At 51.9% G+C, this 23,607-nt stretch overlaps 6 protein-coding genes across 9 annotated transcripts; 3 read left to right on the top strand and 3 right to left on the bottom strand.

Annotated features, from left to right (window-relative positions):
- The first annotated feature begins 1,750 nt into the window (after positions 1–1,750).
- On the top strand, positions 1,751–6,923 carry hH2Az (histone H2Az). 3 transcript variants are annotated; one of them, XM_011395259.1, is made up of 5 exons: positions 1,751–2,980; positions 3,472–3,603; positions 3,713–4,733; positions 4,794–5,998; positions 6,284–6,923. In XM_011395259.1, the coding sequence occupies exons 1-3, from the start codon at positions 2,870–2,872 to the stop codon at positions 3,899–3,901; spliced, it is 432 nt and encodes a 143-aa protein (XP_011393561.1). In that variant the 5' UTR covers positions 1,751–2,869; the 3' UTR covers positions 3,902–4,733; positions 4,794–5,998; positions 6,284–6,923. The 3 variants fall into 3 exon arrangements, with proteins under 3 accessions (XP_011393561.1, XP_011393560.1, XP_011393562.1); XM_011395258.1 differs by having other exon boundaries at positions 4,798–5,998; positions 6,278–6,730; XM_011395260.1 differs by having other exon boundaries at positions 6,278–6,730.
- On the bottom strand, positions 4,741–6,696 carry NCU05346 (hypothetical protein; the record flags this gene model as incomplete). The annotated part of the gene is made up of 2 exons (XM_958244.2): positions 4,741–6,239; positions 6,444–6,696. 2 exons carry the CDS (start codon positions 6,694–6,696, stop codon positions 4,954–4,956), a joined length of 1,539 nt encoding a protein of 512 aa, XP_963337.1. The 3' UTR covers positions 4,741–4,953.
- On the bottom strand, positions 6,758–8,784 carry NCU05345 (zearalenone lactonase). The gene is made up of 2 exons (XM_958243.3): positions 7,465–8,784; positions 6,758–7,366 (listed from the first exon to the last, which is right to left on the bottom strand). Exon 1 carries the CDS (start codon positions 8,580–8,582, stop codon positions 7,695–7,697), a length of 888 nt encoding a protein of 295 aa, XP_963336.1. The 5' UTR covers positions 8,583–8,784; the 3' UTR covers positions 6,758–7,366; positions 7,465–7,694.
- Positions 8,785–13,734: 4,950 nt separating this feature from the next.
- On the top strand, positions 13,735–17,741 carry NCU05343. Of its 2 annotated transcripts, XM_011395257.1 has the most exons (4): positions 13,908–15,042; positions 15,191–15,776; positions 15,834–16,688; positions 16,753–17,741. In XM_011395257.1, exons 1-4 carry the CDS (start codon positions 14,662–14,664, stop codon positions 16,809–16,811), a joined length of 1,881 nt encoding a protein of 626 aa, XP_011393559.1. In that variant the 5' UTR covers positions 13,908–14,661; the 3' UTR covers positions 16,812–17,741. The 2 variants fall into 2 exon arrangements, with proteins under 2 accessions (XP_011393558.1, XP_011393559.1); XM_011395256.1 differs by having other exon boundaries at positions 13,735–15,042; positions 15,191–16,688; positions 16,753–17,724.
- A 915-nt stretch (positions 17,742–18,656) lies between these two features.
- NCU05342 (hypothetical protein) lies at positions 18,657–20,878 on the top strand. The gene has a single exon (XM_958240.2). The coding sequence runs from the start codon at positions 18,820–18,822 to the stop codon at positions 19,996–19,998; it is 1,179 nt and encodes a 392-aa protein (XP_963333.1). The 5' UTR covers positions 18,657–18,819; the 3' UTR covers positions 19,999–20,878.
- A 443-nt stretch (positions 20,879–21,321) lies between these two features.
- Positions 21,322–23,230, bottom strand: NCU05341 (hypothetical protein). The gene has a single exon (XM_958180.3). The coding sequence runs from the start codon at positions 22,609–22,611 to the stop codon at positions 21,712–21,714; it is 900 nt and encodes a 299-aa protein (XP_963273.3). The 5' UTR covers positions 22,612–23,230; the 3' UTR covers positions 21,322–21,711.
- Between the last annotated feature and the right edge of the window lie 377 nt (positions 23,231–23,607).

Genomic DNA, 23,607 nt, shown 5'->3' with positions numbered 1-23,607 from the left:
AGCCCAAGCAGTCTGCTGTACGCCTATCAGTATGCCCCAGACCGCCCAAACGCCGAAGTCCTAAATAACTTTGTCGCTTGTGCTGCGGATTGTTCTTTTCTCTTAAAGTGGTTCAAATCTCCCGAACGCATTCCCATCAAGTCCTTGCTGAGCGATGTGTATGCTAGGACTCGAATCAATCTTGGACTCTTCAGGTGATGTCCTGCCTTTTCCCTTGAACGTTCGTCGTGCATCGGTCCAAGTCGTGTTCCGCCGACGGCTTGGCTGGCTAAGCGCTTCCTACGACTTCACCCTTTCGGTCTCCAAATCTCTACAGTCAGGACGACCACCACTGACTTTCACTTCGCTCTGAGCAGGGGTGACACCCACCAGTCCTCGATTCCACTGCGCATTTTCTCTTCTATCCTATCTATTATGTCACATGCTTCACTCCACCCGCAGCGGTTTTTCGGTTACAGGGGTGGAATGGAGCCTAGGGCTGTCTGCTAGGCATCGCGCGGAAGCTTCACCCTTCACGCCTATTATACCACGGTATACCACGGAGTCCCGAGTGCCGATGGCTTCCATATGACTATCTGACGAATCAGTTCTATTCAGTTCACTCACTTTGTCTTGAATCGTCATCGCCTCAATCCCTTCGGTTTTTTCTTATTCTGTTGGGTTGTTGCTGCTTTCAACCCGCCCAGCGCGGGCATTAACATGGGCTCACAGCCAGATCGAGGCGAGTGTTCTGCCTCATGACAAGCAACGGTCACAGAGGTTGGTGAGAGCAGGCACGTTGCCATAAGTTCCAGGGATTACGAGTACGATTTGATGATCATCTTGGAGGATGAACACCTACATGTAAGAAGATATAAAGTGCTCTTCCTCGCTGCCTGAGAACAAAGTCTTTTTTTCTTTCCTCGAAGTAGACCTATGCACACCACCTTACTTACCATGCTACCTCTATCCATCATCTTTACCTACTGAGTTTCCCGCTGGAGTAGCGTACACTATATACGACAGTCGGATAGTACATTTCATCATGAGCACATATTACAGCGGCGGTGCTGGCAACACCGGTAGCGGCAATGGCTCAAATGGCGCGGCGGTCGGCCCCACATCGGGAGCCGGGGATCTACCCGCACCGGCCCAAGCTCCGAAGTGGGTCTTGCCATGGTTTCTTTTTATCTTTTTCCCAATCCTAGAATCCCGTCGTACGTCGGCATCCCTTTGGTAGTTGGCTGTTGAGCTACAAACATAATCCAAAGGCTTCCATATTACAGGCGGAATGGCAAAAGTAGTTATCTAATGCATCTTGTGTCACCAGAAGAAGAGAGTACGGCTCCATGATGAACAGATACATCCACGACACTACCACCCAAGTATCGGATCGGGTTTCGGGGCATCAGGACCCGATCAGCAACGACCGTCATAGGCTGGAGGTATTGCAGAGAGTGGAAAGACGGAGATGTGAGGCTGAGAGGTTGGCGAGGATTGCGAGAGGGAATTGAAGAGTGGTGAAGAAGGCACACAATTACTGTGTGCATCTTTGCACGATTTACGTTGTTTGAAGCGTTCATGTTGGGAGCTTACATAGTTCGTTGTGAATTGAACCTCAGTCACCACTGAAAACAGACAGCTCGGTCTGCTCAAGCGCAGACAGCTGGCAGACACTGCGCCAGTTGAAATGTCGTAACGTGAAAGCTTGGCACGGCTGCGACGAGTTTTTGGAGTAAGGTCACGGACCACAACAACCAGCGGCAGATTGGCAAAGGCTCACCCAAGGCTCCGAATCACACTATCTGAGCAACATTTCAAGACACTCTGCAACACCACGCCAGCCTCGGAAAAGCGTGCAAATCTGCTGTGAAGATGCTCAGGCCTTCATTGCCAAAGACTCTGACGGCTTTTGGCCCGCCTTAACCAGCTGGGTGGCCGGCCCGGACAGTGCCCGTCGCGGATCTCTGCATGGCTTCAAACCAGAAAGGTGCTCTCAACGTCGGGCAACAGTGAGGTATGCGACTCCCCTTGCATCACATGGACTTGTCCTGGGAGGCCTTTTCTTGGGCCGTTCATTGCGGAGATGTCGGCAAGGTTCTCTGCAAGACCGTGTCAGCCACGGCCCTTGCGAGGCTGAGTTGAGGTCTGGCTATCTGTCTCGAGATGGACCTCACTGGGTCGTCATGGCTGGCTCGAGGCCTTGCTGGCTGGGCCTTTGCCTGGAGCTTCATGATATTGCCAAGCCTCGGAGCTCCCTTCGAATTGGTCAAGTGGTCTGCTTGGCTCGCCGTACCCAAGGTTACCCCAAGGTACCTACCTACCTACCTACACTAACCTACCTACCCTCCCTCTGCGGAGGAGGAAAAAAAAAAAAAAAAAAAAAAAAAAAAAAAATCAGCAACAGCGACAAATCAGCACACACGGCAAGCAAAGCACCCACGGGAGCTGGCTGTTAGCTGACTGAGCTCGAGCTTCCATCCCTTCGCTTAGCTTGGACGTCGGCACCTTCCCTCCTGTACGGACGCATGTCTCAGGCGCGGTTGCGCTCAAACACGGCGGGCAATCACCTGGAAGGACACAACATCAAAGGGCCCATCAGTGGCATGCATCTTCGGCCCTTCTGAATTTTCGAGCGTCTCCTGGCGCCAACTTCAACACCAAACCTCGTCGCGATCATCCTTCCGGCCAAAACACCACTTTTCCATCCGCCAACCCCGCTTCATCCACTTCCACCAGTTCCACGCAAATCCCGCGCCGTTGCCCCGTCAATATCAACATCCAGCATCGTCACGACCACCGGTTTTATTCTCGACACTACGTCCATCCGCCCATCCCGCGCACAACCATCCCACCCCGTTCAATCCCTTCAAACAAACAAACAAACACAATGGCTGGCGGAAAGGGCAAGTCGTCTGGCGGCAAGAGCTCGGGTGGAAAGACCTCGGGCGTCGAAGGTCCCAAGAAGCAGCAGAGCCATTCTGCTCGCGCTGGTCTTCAGGTACGTTTTTATAGTTGACGAGCTTCATGGCTCTGTCCGCTTTCAATTCCTGCTCCGATCTGCACCATCGACGTCGTCTCATCAACCAACTTTTTTTTTGCTCGCATCCGCCATCCCTGTCGTCAGATGTCGATGGAATCACGCCGATACACCACAACGCGTCCACCGAGCCCCCTACATTTCCGGACAACCCCATAGTGCCAACCTACGAAGAACGCGAACTCGCTGCCTCACACGTCGGTCGCACACAACCCCGCCGCTGGGTAAAAGAAAAAAACCCCCATTGCGCCCCGTACGCGATACTATTTCGGCTTCATATGGACGCGTTGTTCTGTGCATCCTTCTCTCGCCCTGGCCCCGCACCCGGACCTTGTTCCGGTCCCTAACTTTGGATTTCTCGCTCTGACAACGAGGCGGAGCTGCGGCGTGCATTTCCGTCCTCTGGAGTTTGCCGTGTGTCTGATGCGCCATGCTGACTTGAATCTAATTAGTTCCCTTGCGGTCGTGTCAAGCGTTTCCTGAAGCAGAACACCCAAAACAAGATGCGCGTTGGCGCCAAGGCTGCCGTCTATGTTACTGCCGTGCTGGAATATTTGACTGCTGAAGTCCTCGAACTTGCGGGTGTAAGTCATTCATACCCCATCCGCTCGGCCATATTGCTTGGCGACGAGGAGGCTCCCATTTCCAAGTTTTACCTGCTTTATGGCTAACTCAATGATTTCCGTTGTATAGAACGCTGCCAAGGACCTGAAGGTCAAGCGTATTACTCCCCGCCATCTTCAGCTTGCCATCCGTGGAGATGAGGAGCTTGATACCCTCATCCGCGCCACTATCGCCTTCGGTGGTGTCCTCCCCCACATTAACCGCGCCCTTCTGCTCAAGGTAGAGCAGAAGAAGAAGGCCAAGGCTCAGGAGGCTTAAGTCCACAACTGCACCGAAAAACTCGACGTCGCACACGTTTCGCACACTGTCTTGCATCTCTCTAGCCCCGCTCCGGGCTGACGGGCAGGACAGCAATCGGCTTGTTCAAGGGATGTCACGGGGTGATGCCGGGGGGGTTGGGGATTGTCTTCGCTAATCCAACACTAACGCCGCTGTATTGTTGGGTATTTTCTTCCTATTATTTGTTGTTGGGATACGCACACGGGCTTGGGGCCCACCGAACCATGGCTTGAAAAAGCCGAGCACTCCCGGTGTCTGCGACGGCAACAAGCGCAGCGCATAGACGACGGCGAACTTCCCTTGCGACACTTCCAGCAGAGTGGTGCGTTCGGAACACACACGAAAAGCGAAGCGTTCTGTATCATCCAGACGTGGAAGCCGCTTGGGTGGCGATGAGCAGGGAGACCATTCACTGTATAATGTCATCTTGGAGTGCACCACACACTGGGAACGGCGAGCAATCTCCCCTCGTCACGGCGCGGCGTGCGACAGCAGCTCTTTTACGATATCTGTAACAACATGAATCTTCTTTATCGTTTTTTTTATAGTACGACTCGGCCATGAGGGCTTAGCGAGGAAAACATCAGGACACGTTAAATGAACGTGTCGGTTGGTACTGGTTGCAGGTAGTGGCGGAATAAAGGCTACAAGGAAGAGCCTTGAAAATTTGCGATACCAATTCTTATTATGTTCTCTCTACAGTCTGGGATGCGCAATTCTATTCATGGTGACTACAATGTGTTCAGTCTCACCATCTGCTGTTTCGGACGACACTGATACCCGCTGCCGATTACTACATGAGAAAACGCAGGTAAGGTAGATCCAAGTATTGTTGTCATTCTAGAAGCTAACTTGGTGAACTCTCTTTAAGCAAGACCTCTATGCCCTACCGATCCATGACCATGGAGTTTTCGTACCTATAACAAGACGATATGTGTCATTCAGAGCTTTGATCCTCTACCTTTCAAGGTTTTTACTTCCCGGACAATTGATCACGTTTGCATGGCCACATCATTCTCCATAGGCCCGAATTAAATGAATGAGGCAAACGACTCGTAAATGTCCGGGTTAGCGATTCCCACAGCGAGACGGCCTCCAGCCAAGGGCGACACCGGCGAAACTGAAATGGTCTCCAGATCGTCCTTCAACAGCTTCGCAGGATCAATAGTCATCTCATCCGCAACCATGGTAATGTAACAGTCCTGGCGAGAACTGCAGCCGTCCAGCCTAGAATAGGGCTCAAGCGCGGCAACCGTGAGGTTGCCGGTGTTGTCATCCTCCGGGTCCTTCTGCGTCCCTTGTGCTGCTATCATGGTCTCCTTCCAATCGAACTTGATAGTCGCCTCCTTGACAAGCAACTGTTCATCTTCCGAACCCGAGGCGTCTGAAGAAGAGCTACTGCTGCCACCAGCAGAGGAGGTCGACGATGACGAAGAAGAGTCATCACTTTTTTTCTCCCCGACACTCCCACTCCCATTTCCCTCGTGTCCCCTTCCCTTCCTCCCACTACTTCTCTGTCCACCCATCCTCCTCTCCCTTTCTTCCTGTCCACTCCTACTCCTCCTCGCTCCCAACGCCTTCTTCATAGTCTCCCTCTCCCTCTCCCTTTCCTTACGCCTCTGAGCCTCGATGGCGTCCTTATCCCTATCATTCACCCACACCAATTTCTTGGCATTCCTGTCAATCTTAGCACGACCTTCTTCGCACGCAGCGATGACAGTCTGTCGACACTCGGACGGGTAGTCGCAGTGAGACCAGCAGTTGTGGGTGCGTTCGACGTACATCTTTTCTTTGGCCCGGGCGATGGAGCGGGTCTCGCGCTCAGAGACGTGATGCCAGGCTAGGGTTGTAGCTCTAGGCGATTTTGAGCCTGGGCCTGGGGGTGAAGATGAAGACGAACTTGAAGATGAGTCTAAGGGGGGGACGGGGATGAGATGCCATGTTGCAAAGTCTTGGAGGCGAGCGGCGGCGACTTTGTCATTGGCAGATTGGGATGAGTCCGAGTCAGAGGTGGTGGTGGTATCTTTTCTATTAGAGCTGGAAGAAAGGGAGGGACGAGGAGAGAGAGAAACACTGGTGAGTCTCCTCTTCCCACTCGATCCCAACTTCTTCTTTCCACTATCATCATCATCATCATCATCATCATCATCACCACCACCACCAACTGTCAAAGCACGCCTGGCAGCAGCACCCGTCACACTCCGTCGAAAGCTTCCCCACGCCGACCAACCCAAGTAATCAAACTCGGCGGTGCACGGTCCTCCTCCTTTTCTGCCACTTCCGCTTCGCTTTCTTTTCTTTCCAGTCTTGTCTCTCTCTTCAGATTCCCTTTGATTAATGGCAGGCATTAAACAGCAAAAGACATGTCCACACTCCAGGCATCTCCTCGTGCAGGCTAGCCGGTATACAGACCGGCAGGAGTGGCAGGACCACAGCCAGGGGTAGGGAGCGGGAGGCGAGAGCATGGGCGGCGTTGTTGGTGGTGTTGGAGACTTTTGGGTATTGCTGCTTGATGACGTACTTCTGTTGGTAATTGGACTTGTGGGTGACGGCTGAGTTGGTGAAAATTTGGCTGTGTTTTTGTTGTCGGTGGTGGTGGTGCCACTACCATCAAAAGTATCAGCGATGGGCGAGTTGGGACTGTTTTGAGGCTTGACTTTTGTGGGGGAGTTGATCATCTCTGAGATAGAGCCGGTGACAATGGTTAGCTCTGGGATGATGTCGAAGAGGACGAGCCTGGGTGGCTTTGCCTTTGCATTAGGTGTTGAGGGCATCTTGTTTGGACTGTTGTGTGTCCTTGTTGAGTTGAGCGCTCGTTCAGTTTGTGGGTTTGAAGGTCTATAAGGAATAGAAAGAGGATTGGCGAGCTTGTTGGTTGAAAGCGCGGAAAGAAGCGTTTTCTTCAAGTGTTCTGCAGAATGGGCTGTTGAATTGTATTGACCAACAGAAACAATAAACAGTAGATAGACAAATCGGAGGAGCAAAAATAACTACAGTATCCAGCCTGTTGGTAATGGCATGACTAAAAATCAGACTATAGCCAGATGCGATGAAAACCGGGGATGCAGTGAAAAAAGGTTGGAGGAGGGCGCTCGGATTTCTAACAGGTAGCGTGGAGCTGACAACATAAGGATTCCAGAGTCAGAACGTCCGGAATATTGATTATATGATGTTCTTCTGGTGAGCTTCCAGGTTGCATAATGGGTAGAGATCAAAGAAGCTTTGGGATGGCGCATGTCCAACAGAAATAGACCTCGCTGCTCGAGTGTGTTCTTTGTCTCGATATTTTTTTTTTTTTTTTTTTTTTTTTTGAAAGGTGCGCCACGCGGAACATGGAGAACTTCCACGCGGGTTGTCAAGCAGAAACGAAAGAAAAAAGAAGAGACAAAGACTCGGCTTCAGCCAATGAACTGGAATGAAAGGAGGGCTTCTGACAATGCGCCTCTGAGCAAATCAGTCAGCAAAGATTGACGGCGCCACCGGGGCAGTATGGACGGCTCCCATGAAACGAAGCAACTTGGCACGCCGGGTTAGACACGTACTATGATGGGTTCCGTAGAGTAATTCAAGTAGCTCTGTCGTTTCTATGCTATCTCTAAATCTGTATCATATGCTCGTCGTCAGCCTTTCCACTTTGCTCAAAAGTGTGATGCCGGAGTAACATGGTGGTTCGGATTTTGGGAAGTCCAGCGCTATCACCGTTCTATCACCAAACTCGAGTCATTACAGCCGCCATTAGCACCAGGTGTTCCCACTGTCCGGCAGTGACCCTCTAGTTCTCGCCCAAGAATGGCATCACAGCCTTCAAAAAGTCCTCCTTCCCATCAATAAAGGACACATGCCCGGCATTTGGGATGACCTTAAGTTCGGCTTTCAGGTTTTCCGGGCAAGCATCCCGCTGCTCCTTCATCTTCTCGGGTAGATCGGCATCCTTCTCGCCAACCACAAATAGCACACGCTGGACACAGTTTCCAAGCCCAGATATCAAGGGTCGTATATCGAACGAATCCGACCTAAGGGCGGCAATACAGGTCTCGAAGCCATCCAGGCTGGTCTGCTTCATCAATAAGTGCACACGCTCCGCCTCGGCTGGGTTGGCCTTGATCCAGTCTTGTCCAAACCAGCGGTCCATAGTCTCGACCACGGCCTTCTCCATAGATCCGTGCTCTCTGGCGGCAGCCACACGGGGTCCTAACGCATCAGACACGCCGGCGTTCTTGGGTGAAGCAGAGATGGTGTCGCAGATGACGAGTCTCTGGACGACGCCAGGGTAGCGACTGCTAAAGACGACGCCAAGAGCAGCACCCATGGAGACGCCGATCCAGGCGTGTAGTGAAGGGGTAAAAGCGGCATCTGGGGAGTGGTGGCCGTGGAAGGCAGTGGCGACGTCTGGGCTGGTTAGAAGGGCGTAGACGTCTTCGGCAAGAGAGGCAAAAGTGGTGGATGAGAGATTGTCGGGCACGCCAGAGGCGCCGTGGCCGGGGTGATCATAACGCAGAACGCGGTATCCGGCGTTGTGGAGGCGTTCTACGATGTGGTCCCAAAAGTGGTATTGGGAGGCGAGCGAGTTGGAGAGGAGGACGGTGGGTCGGGTGGGTTCATTGGAGTAAGTGAGCTCGTACGAGATGGTCCGTCCGGACGGGAGCGAGAAAACCGCCATCTTGTTTTCAGTTTCTGCTGTTGTGATTCTTGTTGCTTTATTTATGCTTTGGTTTCAAAGGGATGTTCAGCAAGGTCCAAGTGTAGCGAGAGACAAGTGATGGAGGATGGTGCAAATGTACGCTGATTAGGTGATTGAATAAGTTCGAGCTGGTTCGATGACGGCAGGCGGGATGCATGCTGCGCTCAATCTGGGGAAGGTGGGGCGGGTCGGCGGAGGGGTCCCGCTCGTCGTGGCCGGGCATCCCTTCGGCGATTCCTACCGGGAGCGACAGACCGGTTTGTCACAACCATGTTTATACAAACAAAGAGAATTCTTGTTCATTTCCATTTCCAGCGGGTATAGAAGTAATTTACCAAAACACATACTAGACTATGTTATGTTCTGTGAGCTAACCAAGAGGTCCGCGTAAAGGTTTGTTACAAAGAAGTAGGGTGAGCTAGGGTTAGGGATTACTTTGGGATAGAATAGGCTGGTGAGAGGCCTCCGCTAAATCACCACTTTATACACAGGTACCTACTGTATGTCCATCATGTCCTTTTATACATAGTATTAATAGTTTTGCATATCTGAAAATTACAGTAATTACATCAGTCGTGAAGCTCGCGATACCGCAGTGGATTTTTGACGTAGAAGGCTCCACAGTTTCTACCGCCCCCGGTCAGGAAGCCCCATCCTTTTCGGACGGATTGACGGACTGCGGTACGGAGCGGGACACGTGCGGGGTTGCTTGCAACGGGATCGGCCGGCAAGGTGAAGCACTGGCGTCACACCGTAATGCGGGGTATAGACGGGATGGACAGTCAGCCTTCCTTGTCCCAATGTCTCAAAACGTTATACCTAGGCCTTTCGCTACCTGGTGGCTAGGCTTTTGTGAGACTTTCCAAATCTAGAGGTACCTATGCAACATGTCTGTCCAACGTGGTGCAACGCAGTCTGATATTGCGCATCAAGTTTGGACGACACTCTTGCTAATGGCAGCTCTCGCTCAGAGACCACCGGCCGTTGCGCTGCGACGGACAAGCAGTTGGTATGCGGTTGCAACTTGTGAGTGAGGTACAGGATCAACCAACTAATACAAAAAAACATGCCAACGGCCGACCGCAGAGTCGCGAGACGGCGCAGACTCACTACGTATAAGACATGATTGGTTCTACATTACGTATGTTCCTCGGGCTGCACGGCCCGTTCGAGTCGTTTCTGAAATGTCAAAGAAGCGATGCCCATTCGCATTCCCGATTCGCCGGGCGGTCCTCCTCATCCCTTAAAAAGCAGCGTGTCTGGAACAAAAGGTTGGCCGTCCAGTCGTCGTCAATAAACTGGTCTTGGCGCAGAAACGAGCAAGCGCCAATGAGAGCCCGTCTGTGAACAATAAACTGAAGAGCGGGTTGCGACGTGCGGTGCGCATGCGTCACTCTTCGCTGCAACAAACTACCTAAGCATCGCCCTGTCTTGCCGGCTGTTTGCCAGAAGAGCTGAGATCAGTTAGGGATCACCAACTAATGGAAGCATCAGAACTTGTAGCCTCATCGACCTCCAAGAGGATCCGGTATCAACCGGTATTTTGGCCGTCGTCGAAGTTCTCGCCTGACGGAGAGGCTGACTATGTATGATTGGACCCAAGCCACCTGCCTCAATCACGGTGGTTTCTCAATGCGGCTGTCGATAAGAGACGGCATATATTTTTATCCTTGGGAACCCGGGGTTTTGCATCTTTCCGTGACCAATAGTCAGGGGCATCTGCATCCATGGTTTTTCGTACCTTCCGTCATCAAACACGACGGAGGGAGGCGGCGGGGTGAAAGGGTCTATTAGGTAACTAAGTTGTCTGGAAACTGAGCTGGGAAAACGTCTCGACGTATTAAGTGAGGCAATAGAGCTGGTGCAATGGCACCGCTCACAACACATATCGTCGATCATCGAGCCAACTCTGTTTCTCGAACCAGCGGTTCTAGGCCGTCAATGATGAGGAATTGAGGCGCAAAAGGAGGAATAGTCAAGGGTGGTGAACCAAACGCTCTTGGACGACACCGTTGGGACAGGCCTAGCGGATTCGGTCATCTGGCGGGAGCAGGCGGACAGCCGCCGGAGGCAGTAACAGCATTACAGAGCAACCCGGCATGGGGTATGAAAAGGGGGCCAAAATCGTCAAGGGTGTCTGTCCCCTTTCCCCACAAGCCCAGATTAAAAACGTCAGGCACAGGGCTAAAAAACCGACCTGCATACGACGCCAGAATATTTCCGTTCCGACCGATGCTTTTCTACCATGTCTTTTTTCTGCTTCAAAGTCAGCCTCGAGAGTTGTTGACCGCTTCAACAACTTGAGGACTAATAGCGTCCCGTTTTACGGTTACATGTAGCATTCAAATTCTTAAGCGTATTTCTGAACTGGGGATCATTGCAAACGATTTTTTCTGCAAACGAGCGGTCAGCCAGTATATGGCGTGGACATAAGCAAAGTATTGTCGTTGCTATCATTCTTGACTCCATGTTTCGGCCGCACCGCGATATCGAAACCTGACCTTGTGGCAACTGTCACAACAATGACTGTGTCCGTAAAATACAGTGATGTTCCATATTGCAGGTTGCTGCAACCTATGAACCATCTCTGTCTCAAAAATAGCCCACATTTTCTCCCGGTTCGGCAGCCATGAAGCCATGGCCAAGCGTTGCCAAGCGTGACCCCACGATGGCATATTAATCTATCTCGTCCAGCAATAGTTTTCTCCTCTTCATGAGTCTTGATTATAACCCCTTTTTCACCATCTCAGCATGAGCACCGCTTGGCTTGCAATTTCTTGCGAGGGCGTCAGGACTCGATTGTCAGGGGTCCGGCCAGCAGGTCCCCACTCGGCAATGGATCCCCGGTCCCGGGAGCACGGATAAGAAAGACCGGGTGACCGGTTAGGTCAGAAACACAGATCTGTGGGAGATTTCTCGCAGAAGGCACGCCACGGCGAGTCAATGAATGCGCGGTGAGCGTGAGGCGGCCGACGGGGGCAAGGTCCTTGACACCGGTGATACATGCTCTTAACCGTCCCCCAATGTCGACCCTGTGATAAACAAAACGGCGTTGCACCGGCTGCTCGCTAGAATTTAGGGGACGGTAGCCGATTCGGGTGTGGAGAAGAAACCAAAAGGCGGGATCGTGGCATCTCCAGCGTGGTACACCCTATATTATGTACGCAGTAGCACCAAGACTCGCAAGTAGAGGTAGCAGGGCCATGTGTACGGCTCCATAGCCATGGATCGAATGGAAGCTTCTTTGAGAAGTCGCTGGGCTCTGGCTCCTCATCACCCCGGTAAGACCTCGTCGTCGCGAATCTTGGCTGTCGTGCTTAGCGTTACATGGCGATTTCCCCCCTTTCACCTTTCTGAAGCCTTGTTGCCTCTTCAGGCCAAGGGCCTAACAAAGACCAACAAAGCAGCGACAGGAGAAGCCCAAAATAAACGAGAATAATTTCAAGGTGCCTCCACAAGAGCTCGATCGCCCAGGGGTTTAGGCCCCAGATGAACTCCATCTCATCATGGTGATATCCGCGCACACGATGCCAGTAGGTTCGCATCTCCTGTAGCCGCTAGCCGTACGCAGTTGCAGACTCAGCGAGACAGAAGAGGAGAGAGCCCGGCCGTCATGTGGGATTCTTGCCTCTGGCAACTTTGGGAGCGCATCCCATCGGGTCCGACCTGCCAGGGGGCAAGAGGGGGAAGGCAAGAAAGGGACAAGGGGCTCAGGTAGATAGGAAGGAAACTGATTTTGCATGGAAAGGGTGATGAGACTGATAGTGCAATAACAGTCTTTGTAGGAAGTGGATGCCTCCACCGACACGGATCACCGGGTAGTGCCTGTTGTATGCCACTTGACCCAGGACAAGGCCGTCAGTCCCGAAAAACAATGCGAGTTCTCTGTAGCGTGCTCATAATTCGGGACGATACAGATGGGCCGTGATGGACAGCATGGTGTCTTTGATGAGGCACGCGTGGTGATGGGCATCGCAAGTGTTCCGCGAGTGATTGACAAGATTAGCGGGAGCGCAACCTAAATGAAGAAAGCGATTGGATAACACGCATGCTGGGTGATGCCCGGCGGATGGCGGGAGGGCAGCCGCCCCAGGAGGCGCCAAGGCGGCAGTCCATCCTTCTAGCGCTAGACAGATGGGGCCACTTTGGTGGATCCCGGTGTCTGTACAGAAAAGGATGTACTGGGGATCATCAGACCGCAGGTTGTTGTCCCTTATTCATGGGAAGGGGGCCCTCTATCTGGCTGGACCTTCTAGGTGCACGCACTCACGCAAGGCACGCACGGTAGGGGCCGCCGCGCTGCCACATCCAGATATCCCGTCTGCCTTTCTTTGGTGTTTCGTTTTTTCTAAAGTCGATTTTCGGGCTGCAGTGCTGCAGGGCATGCATTCGCATTGAAAGCATTCATCAAGGCGTGAAGTTACAGTGCAGTTGAGCACTGTTAAGATTGACAGAAACAAGCAGGAAGGTAGTCGAGTTGAGACCTTACCTTATTCTCACTAGTGTGGTAGAATAAACTTAGACGGGATTTGAACTTTCCCCCTCGTCAGGGTCCTCGCCGGGTCCCTCGTCACTGTCCCACCGTCGAACAGGTACGAGCTCCATAACCCGGCATCAAGACAAGTTGCCTCCGAATTCCAAAAACAAAAGCAGGTGCGCTTGCAGGAAGGACATCAAGGAAATTTCGTTAGTTAGCACCGGTCGATTTAAAACTCCTCTGTTCTTTTCATTCACTACGCTACTACTACCTCTAGTGTGCTTGGATTGCTTCTCCTCGTCCGTCTTTCTTGTCGGCATTGCCGCCCATTCAATCCACGGACCCCCCCGCTTCTCTTTACATTTCGGCGTCGTACCGTACCCGATCCAAGAAACCTGGATCTCCCCGTCGGGTCTATCTCCAACTCACCATTCACCACACTACGTACATACGTTTAGTTATTCTCCTTGTCCCCCCTCTCCCGTCCTGTTGGAGCTCTTGGATCCGACCAACCAACGTTACCGTCAGCATCATCGTCAACATTGTCAACATCGCTACTATACTACAACAACAACAACAACAACTTCGACCGACGTTGTTACGACTGTTTGACGATAACAACGTATAGAGCTATCTACTTAGACGGGACGACGTGAACGATCATTGCAGACATCAAGCGCACTCACACGCGCGCGCACACACGCATACACCACGCATATATACACAACAACCGTTGTTGCATCTGGCAACACTCGATCTGGTTACGGCCCGTTGCCTGGAGTTGCTGCCTTTTTTGTTTGTCTGGACCAGTTTGCCCGAGTCGAGCTCGTGCATTGTTTCGCGGTGCACAGTTGTGGATTTTCGGCATTTCCCTTTTTCTTTTTTTCTTTTTCATAAACTTTTTCAACTTCGGCTCTTTAGTAGGGGGGCTCTCCATCCTACATAAAGATTTCCCTCTCGTCTGGTCTGCCGGCGTCGTCCACTCGTCCATTTCCACTTCCACACTTGCTGGGAAGCTGCAGCGGCCCTCTTCCGCGTCATTGGAAAATCACGCCCCTCTCCACTCTACGAGAAATCTGCAATCGAGTTCCGCCCATCCGCATCCGCCAGGCCTGAGTGGCATTGCACCAGCACAGAAAAAAACCTGGCTTCAGCTGCTCGCCAGTTTGTCCTGTCTCCCTATAACCTCCGGTGCCTCCCCGTCTGTCTCCCTGACACCTGCACCGTCTGCACGCCCAGCGCTTGTTTCGCAGAACGCGGCGCTTCCTGGTCCGATCAACATCAGTCTAACCCCAACTCCCAACCGCCTGGCCTTAAATCCAGTATCGTCCAGTCTCGGTCCAGTCCGTGTCCGTGTCTTTTCGTCCGAAGCTACCACCCCCTTCGGCCCTCTTTTCTCGACCACCCTCCCCGGAGTCAGTCAGGTCAACAACAACCACAACCTTTGGAGATTTTCTAAAGTCCGGGCTTGGTTTTGCTGGTCTGTGCTGGTCTCTCTCCCGCACCAGTTGTTTCGGCCGCCTCCTCACAACAACTTTGCTTGGAGGAACCCCAAGAAAAACAAAAAGGAGAAAGAAAAAGATGAATCCACAGCCAGACATCTCGGGCTACTTTCCCTCCGCCTACCCCATGAACAACGCGAACCGCTCCCCCGGCTCTTCGCGGCCGGGCTACAACACCGCCGTCGGCCTTACGGGCGTAAGTCGCATGACACAGCGGCAGATGGAGGCCATCGGCCAGCCTTCTGCTGCCCTCTTCGCCGCCGCCGCCGCCGACGATCGCTTCGCTTCCTACGACAACGCCGCCTTCCGACACAACAGGCTACAACCTGCTGCTGCCTTCGCGACCGACAGCTTCAATGGAAACAACCAGGCTTGGGCTTATAACGCCGGCGCAAACACTGTGAATGGCGCTTTGGGCGACAATAGGGTGCGCAATGGCGGTCGTCGGGCTCTCCCCACGGTTCGTTTCATCTTTAGTCTACAGCACATCCAGCACCATCACCAACCCTTTTCTCCCTGCCCCTTTCTCCTGTCCGCTATCTTTCTCACTACCTGCCATGTATGTACGATGCATGTTTGCTGACCGTGGTTCTGTCGCTGGTTTCTAGGAATGGATGTCCGAACAAAATGGCCTTGGAAGCCATGCTCTCAACACCCCTTCGACACAATACTCTTCCACTTTTGGCCAGTCCGTGGGTCTTCTGAACGGCGATGGCAACTTCGCAGGCGACCGCCATGGCTATCCCGGCAGCATGTACGACCCTCGCCATGATTCCAAGACCCTCGGCAGCGACCTCATCCCTACCGCCATTGTCATCAAGAACATTCCTTTCAACGTGAGGAAGGAGATGCTTACCCAAATCATGACCGACCTTGGCCTTCCCCAGCCTTATGCCTTCAACTACCACTTTGATAACGGCATTTTCCGTGGTCTTGCCTTTGCCAACTTTCAAAGCCCCCTGGATACCCAGACCGTCATCGAGCAGCTCAATGGTTACGAGGTTCAAGGTAGAAAGTTGAGGGTGGAGTACAAAAAGATGCTCCCTGAGCACGAGAGAGAGCGCATCGAGCGCGAGAAGAGGGAGAAGCGCGGCCAGCTGGAGGAGCAACACCAGCCCATTGCCCTGCACTCCCAGTCTTCCATGCACTCCTTGAATGCCGCTCACACTAGCAGGTCTCGCAACTCGCCGTTGCGTAAGTCGTCTCGCCGCGATCTTTTGCCGCCAAACTCTAACCAGGATGATGTTACAGGAGATGTTGACCTCAACAACCCCGAAACTCTCAAGTTTTATACCGAGTTGACTCTCTTCCGAAATGATCCCAACCGTGAGATCATCATCTTCCCTGCCAGCATTACCCCCCAGCAGCGTCGTACCGTTCACATTTTGGCTCACAACATGGGTCTTGAGCATCGTTCAGTTGGCGAAGGTCCTACCCGCCAGTTGCACGTCATCAAGGACACGGCCACTGCCACCTTGGCGAGCATGGCGCCTCCTATGCACATCTCCCCTGGTGTGTCGGCTGATGCTCACCGTCGTGGTCTTAGCCGTGCCGCCACCATTGACTTTGCCGAGTCCCGTGCCAATGCTCCCGGTCAGTTTGCTACCTTGGGTAGACAGGGCAGACACGGCCCGACTCTGGAGCTTCCTGACAGCCCCGATGGCGGCATCAACGCGTTACGCGGTGTCAAGTCCTTCGCGGACCTGCGATCATATACACCCAGCCCTTCGCTCTCAGCTTCTGGTTTCCCACAGAGCAGCCTTCACAGCTCCAGCATTGCTCAGTATGGCGAGTATAGCGCCAGCCTCGGTGGACCTAACAGCGTAATGACCACGCCAACCACACCTGGAGCAGCTTCCAACAAGGACACCTCATTATTGATTTCGGATCTTGGTTCCCTGTCGCTGAGCGAGCCCTTCAACGCCAACCGCCTCAGGCCCAGAGAGACTCCTGGCGCAATTGGGAGCCAACGCTCTCCTTTGAATGGAAACAGCACTCGCAGCGTTCCGGAGCGTCAACCTCATGGACCGAGCAGTGGTGACTGGGGTGAGAGCATCGGCTTTGCCGGACGGGGACGCACCAATGGTCACATGCAGCGTGACAGTGGTAAGTCTAGAGCCTTTCTGTCTTGATCTTCACGAGATAATCATTACTGACAACTCAACAACAGATTCGTCCGACAATGGTACGCGCGGAGCGGCAACGTCCGCCTCTTCAAGATTCCAGTAGGATTGGAATCTAGAAACAAGCTCTCCGCCGCCTTGGCAATGCTTACGGAAGACCATTTTGTGATGTCTGATTTATGGCCTCTTTTACGGAGCTGCCACTTTTCTAACCTTTGGGCCCATGCATTGTCTCACCATGCAGCGGTAGTTGGATGTCGTCGATCTGCTGAGACGAGGCCTCTCCAATCTGGGCCGCTAAAGCTCCGCCCACCGCCTCGTTTACTAACAAATCATCAATTGATGGATCTTGATGTGGCAGTTGTGTTGGGATATCGGCATCCTCTAATCTTTTGGTCCATCTCGTACTATTTGCATCGGCATGATTCAACGTCTCCCAGGCCTCAGATCCCAAAGTTCAAGCCTCAACATCAGTTCCAAATGCGTCTACGGCGGCCGTCTCGTCGTCCTCCTCAGCGTCACACGCTTACTTTTGAAAAGTGTTGGTCCTGGGTACTCGACACGATTTCAACTATGAGTCTTTTGATTGCAAGCTGAGATGACGGACAACAACTTCTTGATCGGTGTTTCAAATGCCTTTCTGGAGAAAGCGCGGCATTCCTGATTTGCCTTATCGACAACATGGGCGCTCCGCCTCCCTTTTATCACCAATCTTTAAAGCGACTTGTAATATCTTTGCATCTGGCCACCATCTAGCGTATCGGAAGGGCTTTTTTGAGATTTTGGCTTTCTTTGCAAGCGCCTGTTGCGCTGCTGGTCTCGGATAGCATGTGGTGGACTTTCCAAATGCTCAAAAGACCATGGTTTTGGTTTTTGACGCCTCGCATTGGCTTTGGTTCAGAGGATTCGGGCGACAATTCCTCGGTTCATGAGCCTGCATATACCCGAAATGATGACGATGATTGGATACCACAAAAAAAGAGAAGACACGGAAGAGATGAGAGATTTTGGGATACAAGGTTTTTTTTTTTTTTTTTTTTTTTTTTTTTATCTATTTATTTTTTACAGCTATATGGGCAACCACTTACGCCAATGGCCTGGTCAGGCCTTAGCAAGCTTGCTCACTTTTCGATTTGCTGAAAGTCTTGGTCTTCAGGTATACACGGTCTTGCAGGCCTGAAGGTTGGGATGACGTAGAGAGGAAAGGGCCAGTTGAGAAGGGCCGGCTGACGGGCTTTCACGACTGTTATGGTTTACGACGTCACGTCCTAGATGGTCATGACAATGTCCTTTGCTAGGCGGACTCTATAAGGACCGCGTCTTGCTAGCGAGGATGTTAAAAGAAGACATACGCTGTCAATACCTAATACATGTCACCCTCCCCATACACACACCACCCTCACTCTTGTTTGTCCGTGTATTGCCCCTGTCTCTCTATCTGCCACGGCGTCGGTAGTCCGCAGAGGACAGTTGCCCGTTCGACCTTTGGAACCCAGGAAAAAGTTGAACCATTTTCACTCATTGTTATTTAATAGTCTATTGCTTGTACTTATATCACTCACGGTTTCCTTGGATAACTTAGAATATGATTTTAATGCTATAACCGTCTACTTTGGCACACAATCATGAGGATGTGGGCTTGAACCGTTGAAAGAGAAGACGTGACGTTTCTTGTGTCTGGAACTTCCTTGTAGTTTCCATCCTTGCTGCCTTGTGTGAGGAAGTCACTAGCCGCAGATGGCGGTGGCACAATGAGGAAGAAATGAGAAATTGGAACTCACTGAGATGCTGGTGCGCCTTCTGTGTTCGATCGAGTTGTTGTGCTTGATTCCTAGCTAGTGGCAGCCCCGATCCTTGTTGGAGTCAGGTGATGTTCCCATTCCAGAGCCAGTTTCCAGTATAACGGGAAGGAGCACAGCAGTTATCAAGAGTGGGGCCTCAATGCGTAAGCGCTCTACCGAATTTCAACCTCGCTCAGAATTTGTGTCATCTCATCCGATAGCAACAATACACCACTCCCGTCATCACCCAGCTGGTGCCATATGTCCCTTGTCACTCTAGAGGACTTCTGTTCTGCATAGATAAAAAAGGCACGAAAACAAATACAATACAAAATGGATACGCCATACGCAACAGAAATCTCCATCGCCATCCCAACTATCCAACTTGCCGCCCGCATCTCCAAACACGTGCTGGCATCCGCCAACAAGGGGACCATCGAGAAAGCCGAAGACCTTTCTCCCGTCACCGTAGCCGACTTTGCCATCCAGGCCTACCTCACCAAGGTCCTCTCCTCCTCTTTCCCCACCGATAGCTTCGTAGGCGAGGAGTCCGCTGCCGCCCTGCGCGACAACCCCGACCTACTGCAGCGCGTGTATGATGTCATTCACGAGTGCGTTGACGAGGTCTCCTCATCCAGCAACGACAAGAATGAATCGCATGCTGTGATGGCTGAAGTGGTGAAGCGGGGTGCGCCTGAAAGCAAGGATCAGGTGTGCGAGCTCGTCGACCGGTGCGGCGATGGTGGCAAGGACGGGCTGGGTGCCGACTCGGGACGGACGTGGGTCTTTGATCCGATTGACGGCACCAAAACCTTTGTGTGTGGTGAGCAGTATGCTATCAATGTTGCGCTGCTCGAGGGTGGGAAGCAAATTCTCAGCGTGGTGGCGTGTCCGTTGCTGAGCAGGAAGGCGACGGCACCGGTGGGCAATGCGAGCGTGTTCAAGGGCGATGATGATGAAGATGGCGAGGAAGGGTGTATCGTGTATGCGGTTCGAGGTTTCGGGGCGTACGTGAGGCCCTTGTTTGTCGGACAGGGCTCTGGTTTGACCATGTGCGCTTCAGAGTCGCTGAAAAGACATGCGGATGGCGTTACTGTTTCCGGGCTGAGGTCGGTATCATGCTGGAACACTCCAGGATCGGGCGTGGACGATGCACACAAGGCGGCTACCGAGAGGCTCGGTGTCGAGTTCCCGGGTTCCGACCTGCTTGGGTGGGTGCCGAGGTGGGTGACCCTGGCCCTTGGGTTGGCGAACATGACGGTCTGGGTCTACAAGAGACGTGATAGATATGCGAAGATCTGGGATCATGCTGGTGCTATGCTTCTCTTTGAGGAAGTTGGTGGCATGATTACGGATGTTGATGGAAAGGAGATTGATCTGACAAAGGGGAGGAAGCTGACTGGGAACTTTGGATTTGTGGCCGCGCCACGAAGCGTCCACCACGTTGTGTTGAAGGCTGTGAGACAGACCTTGAAGGAACAGGGAAAGGAGGCACTTCTCACTGCGGCTTGAGGCTCAACATCCTCCCAAGATCGGAACGGAACCTTTAGCGGGAGGATATCCACAACCGGGTGTCTGCGTATGATTTCAACTCTTCCCTTAAATCCCCTCATTTCTTTCTTCCACTTTCCTGGACAACCATGTGTGAGCTATCAATATTGCTAGTCATGGACGGACAAAATCTGTTGTGGCATTCCTAGCACGTTTTGCTATACCTAGCAAAAGACACCTGGTGCGATGCAAAATTCCTTCCCGCTGCGTACTTTTAGGCCCATGAGGAATGGCCGTAAGAGTTTCTTGAGGCCCGATCATCGGGGTAATATCTGCATTTGATGAGGGTAACTCCTCAATCGACTCGATCGCCAATAAAGGAGTAGAAGTAGGAGCGGTTATAGGTGGCTTGGATTGTTGACCGGATGGTTTGGGGTCGAGCAACACCTGATCCAGGTCACACTTTCGTCGCTCCGGAAACGTTATCGAATATCGGTCTCTCCTTAGCTGAAAACACTTGTTAGACAGACAGTGAAAAGGGGAGGGGGGGACCTTGGCTTGATACGAACCTGGATGGTGTACTTTGAGTGAGGAAACATTGTCTCTAGCGTGTCCTTCAACTCATGGGCGCTGACATGCCGGGAGTGTATTTCTATAATCACGCCGCCTTTTGCTTGCTCCTGGAACTCTGCCCACTTTGGGATCACTAGTAACTTTTGGGAAACAACCATTGTAGGTGAGAAATTGTTAGGGGTATTGAGAATTCTAATAGAAAGGTCAAAATCAAGTGCAATGAACCTTCCACCGCTTGGGTATCGAAGCGGAGGTTTAAGGAGGGATTTCAGCGATGCTAGGGCACAGTAGTGACCGAAATAAAATGTATAACGGCGAGGTTGAGCGGACCCAAAAGATCGATGAACTTTCTTATGTTTGTTTGCCCCTTTGGTTGCTACAAGATTCTTTAAAAACGAGTTTCCATCAGTCATCACCTTGGGGATCTGACTTCTCTTGCCCCACTCTTTGGTTGGGCGTCAGTATAACTTAGTATCTCAATCCCTCCAGTTTAAAAGGGTTTGTGTGGATGAGACTTAACTCGAGTCTGCAGTCGTCTATCGTAACCAGCACCACATTATATGTCGTGACACGTCAACAGAAAAGTCTGTCTCATAACGGGTAGGCTTTTTCCTGCTTGTTTATCTTTATCTCTCTCCTTTTTCTCCTTTTCTTTTTTTTCTTTTTTTTTTTTTTTTTTTTGGGGGGGGGGGGGGGGGGGGGGGGCATTCATCAGGCGCAATACATGAATGCGCATTGAGATCCCAATGAATCGGTCCTCACCCTCCGGCCCTAAGTAAGCTCTATCTTCGAAGTACTGAAATCAAGGCTACCTAAAAATCTGGTCTGACGAGGGAGAGAAGACATACGTGTATCGAACCTTGGCTCGTAATACGGAAGGTTAGGTACATATACTTAATGCGCAGCGGTCATTGTCCGCCAGTCCACGACGAGTAGCAAATAAATTATCTCAGTAGGTAAGCGGTATACTCCATTCAAACCGGCGTGCCCGACGCTCCATTCTGTCGCTCTAAGCCTGGTACTGTTGATTATCTCCTTGTCCTGATTCACTCAAAGCTTGACCGTTTTGGCGCCTGGGGTAAACATCCGATGATTCTTGAGACACCTTCTTGGAATACCGCTCCAGACATTTTCAAAGTCATATCTTCACTGGCGACACAGTCATGCCAGCATTTCTGCGTCCACCACTACTGGCCTATGATTCGAAATATACACCCCATCCTCGAATTTGTTGGTCAAGACTCCATACGTTGAGAATTGGATGCCACGAGGATTACGCACGAACAGGTAATCAATACGCATATCGTCCAAAGTCGATGTGGTAAAGCTAGTCGATGTCTTGGCGTTGCCGTACCAGTGTGTTTTGGGGACGAGGTCTTTGATGTCCTGGAAAGCGCCTGGGGTGGTTAAAGTCTTGTTTCCCTCCTCTGTAAGCTCCAGGTTCAAGTCACCGCCCAGAAACACAGGAGCGGGCTTCGTTGAGTTGGAGCCTTGGACCATCCACTCATCAGCTATCTTGATGATCAACTTGGCGCTCTCATTCCGGGCAACCGTCCCCATATGGTCAAAGTGCGTGCACATGAATACCAGAGGCACATCTGTTGTGCGATGCTTGAACTGCGCAACTGTAACGATACGCGGTAAGGCAGCATCCCATCCCGTAGACCCAACCACGTGGGGCGTCTGGCTGAGCCAGTACGTCTTGTTCCTATCCAGTCGCCAGGTGTCTGCTTGGTAGATAATGGGTGAATACTCTCCATCTTGCGCACCATCATTCCGACCAACCCCAACATGGTTCCAATTGCTTCCAAGATCCGACTGGAGGTCGACGAGTTGCTCATTCAATACCTCTTGCATGCAGATCAAGGCTTCTGGGCGATTGCTGGTTTCGAAATTGACCTGCGAGGCCATCAAAGGCCGACGAACAGCCCATGGCTCCTCATTAGTTGATAGTAATGTTGCGGCATAGCGGATGTTGTAAGTGATCAGTCGCAAGTCAGCCGACCCACTTGCAAGGCCAATGTTGGCCAGCAACATGGTGAAAGATATGTTGATTATCATGACGTCAACCGGTTAACGTATTTGCAATAGATGCCCTTGTCGACGAAGAAAATTTTGAGGGTCTGGAAACTGGTGAATCGTGGACCGAGCACGAGCTTTCAAGTATGGCTCGGTCGTGCTCTGTCGAGAGGCCACACCCATTACCTCTCAAGAACCTTGATCAAGACTGGAGGGCAGCTAGGTACTTATTCAACGTCAACGCTGGGATACTTCCACTTCGAGCATATATGATCAGCCTTCGTCGATGCCCTGTCAAGGTCACAACGCGAGACCGAGCGTCTGTACTTGATGTCATTGGCCAACATCGGTGCAACCGCAGTACACATTTCGTTATTCCATATCCCCGCCGTTGAGCATCATCGGATGACTCAACCAATGCTCGCCGCCATGCTCGACATGCAGTTACAATACATTGTAACCTTAGGACAGCAGGCCTCACGTGGTAACATCACTTCTCATCATTCGACGCTCTTTTGACTCTGGGAAACCATTGAATGGTCTATGACATGGCTCACAGTACCACCAAAATAGAGAGTTGGCCTCGTTATGATGCTTGAAGGTTTCGTTCAGTAGCCCGTTCTGCAGCTCAAAGGCTGGCCACGTGAGTAACGAGCACAACGCTGCTGGCCACGGAAAGAATGTGTTTACGTACGGAAGGCACCTTTAAATTCCGTGCTTGGTGGGAAGCCCATGCCTTCTCTATTGGTAGAGCCGTGTAAGTTTATCGATACCCTCCGGGACAATAACACGCAGTGCCAGGCGGACCCAAAATCATGGAAACATGTTTCAATAGCCGCCCTCACTGCGGCAGTTTACCGAGTTATGTCGGGCATGCCAGCGGAAAGTTCGTCAAATACATAGCTCATGACAACATCATCAAAGACGCTGAGACACCGGACTCTCGTTGAAGACAGGGCAGGTACTACCAACATAGGTATGCCCAGGAGGTACCTACGATAGACGGGAGGAAGATACGAGCTGCAAGCGTAGACTGCT

This window comes from Neurospora crassa, linkage group II (genome assembly GCF_000182925.2).
Source record: "Neurospora crassa OR74A linkage group II, whole genome shotgun sequence".
NCBI lineage: Eukaryota > Fungi > Ascomycota > Sordariomycetes > Sordariales > Sordariaceae > Neurospora > Neurospora crassa.
The sequence above is the reverse complement of the archived record's forward strand: the minus strand, read 5'-3'. Positions and strand labels throughout refer to the sequence as shown.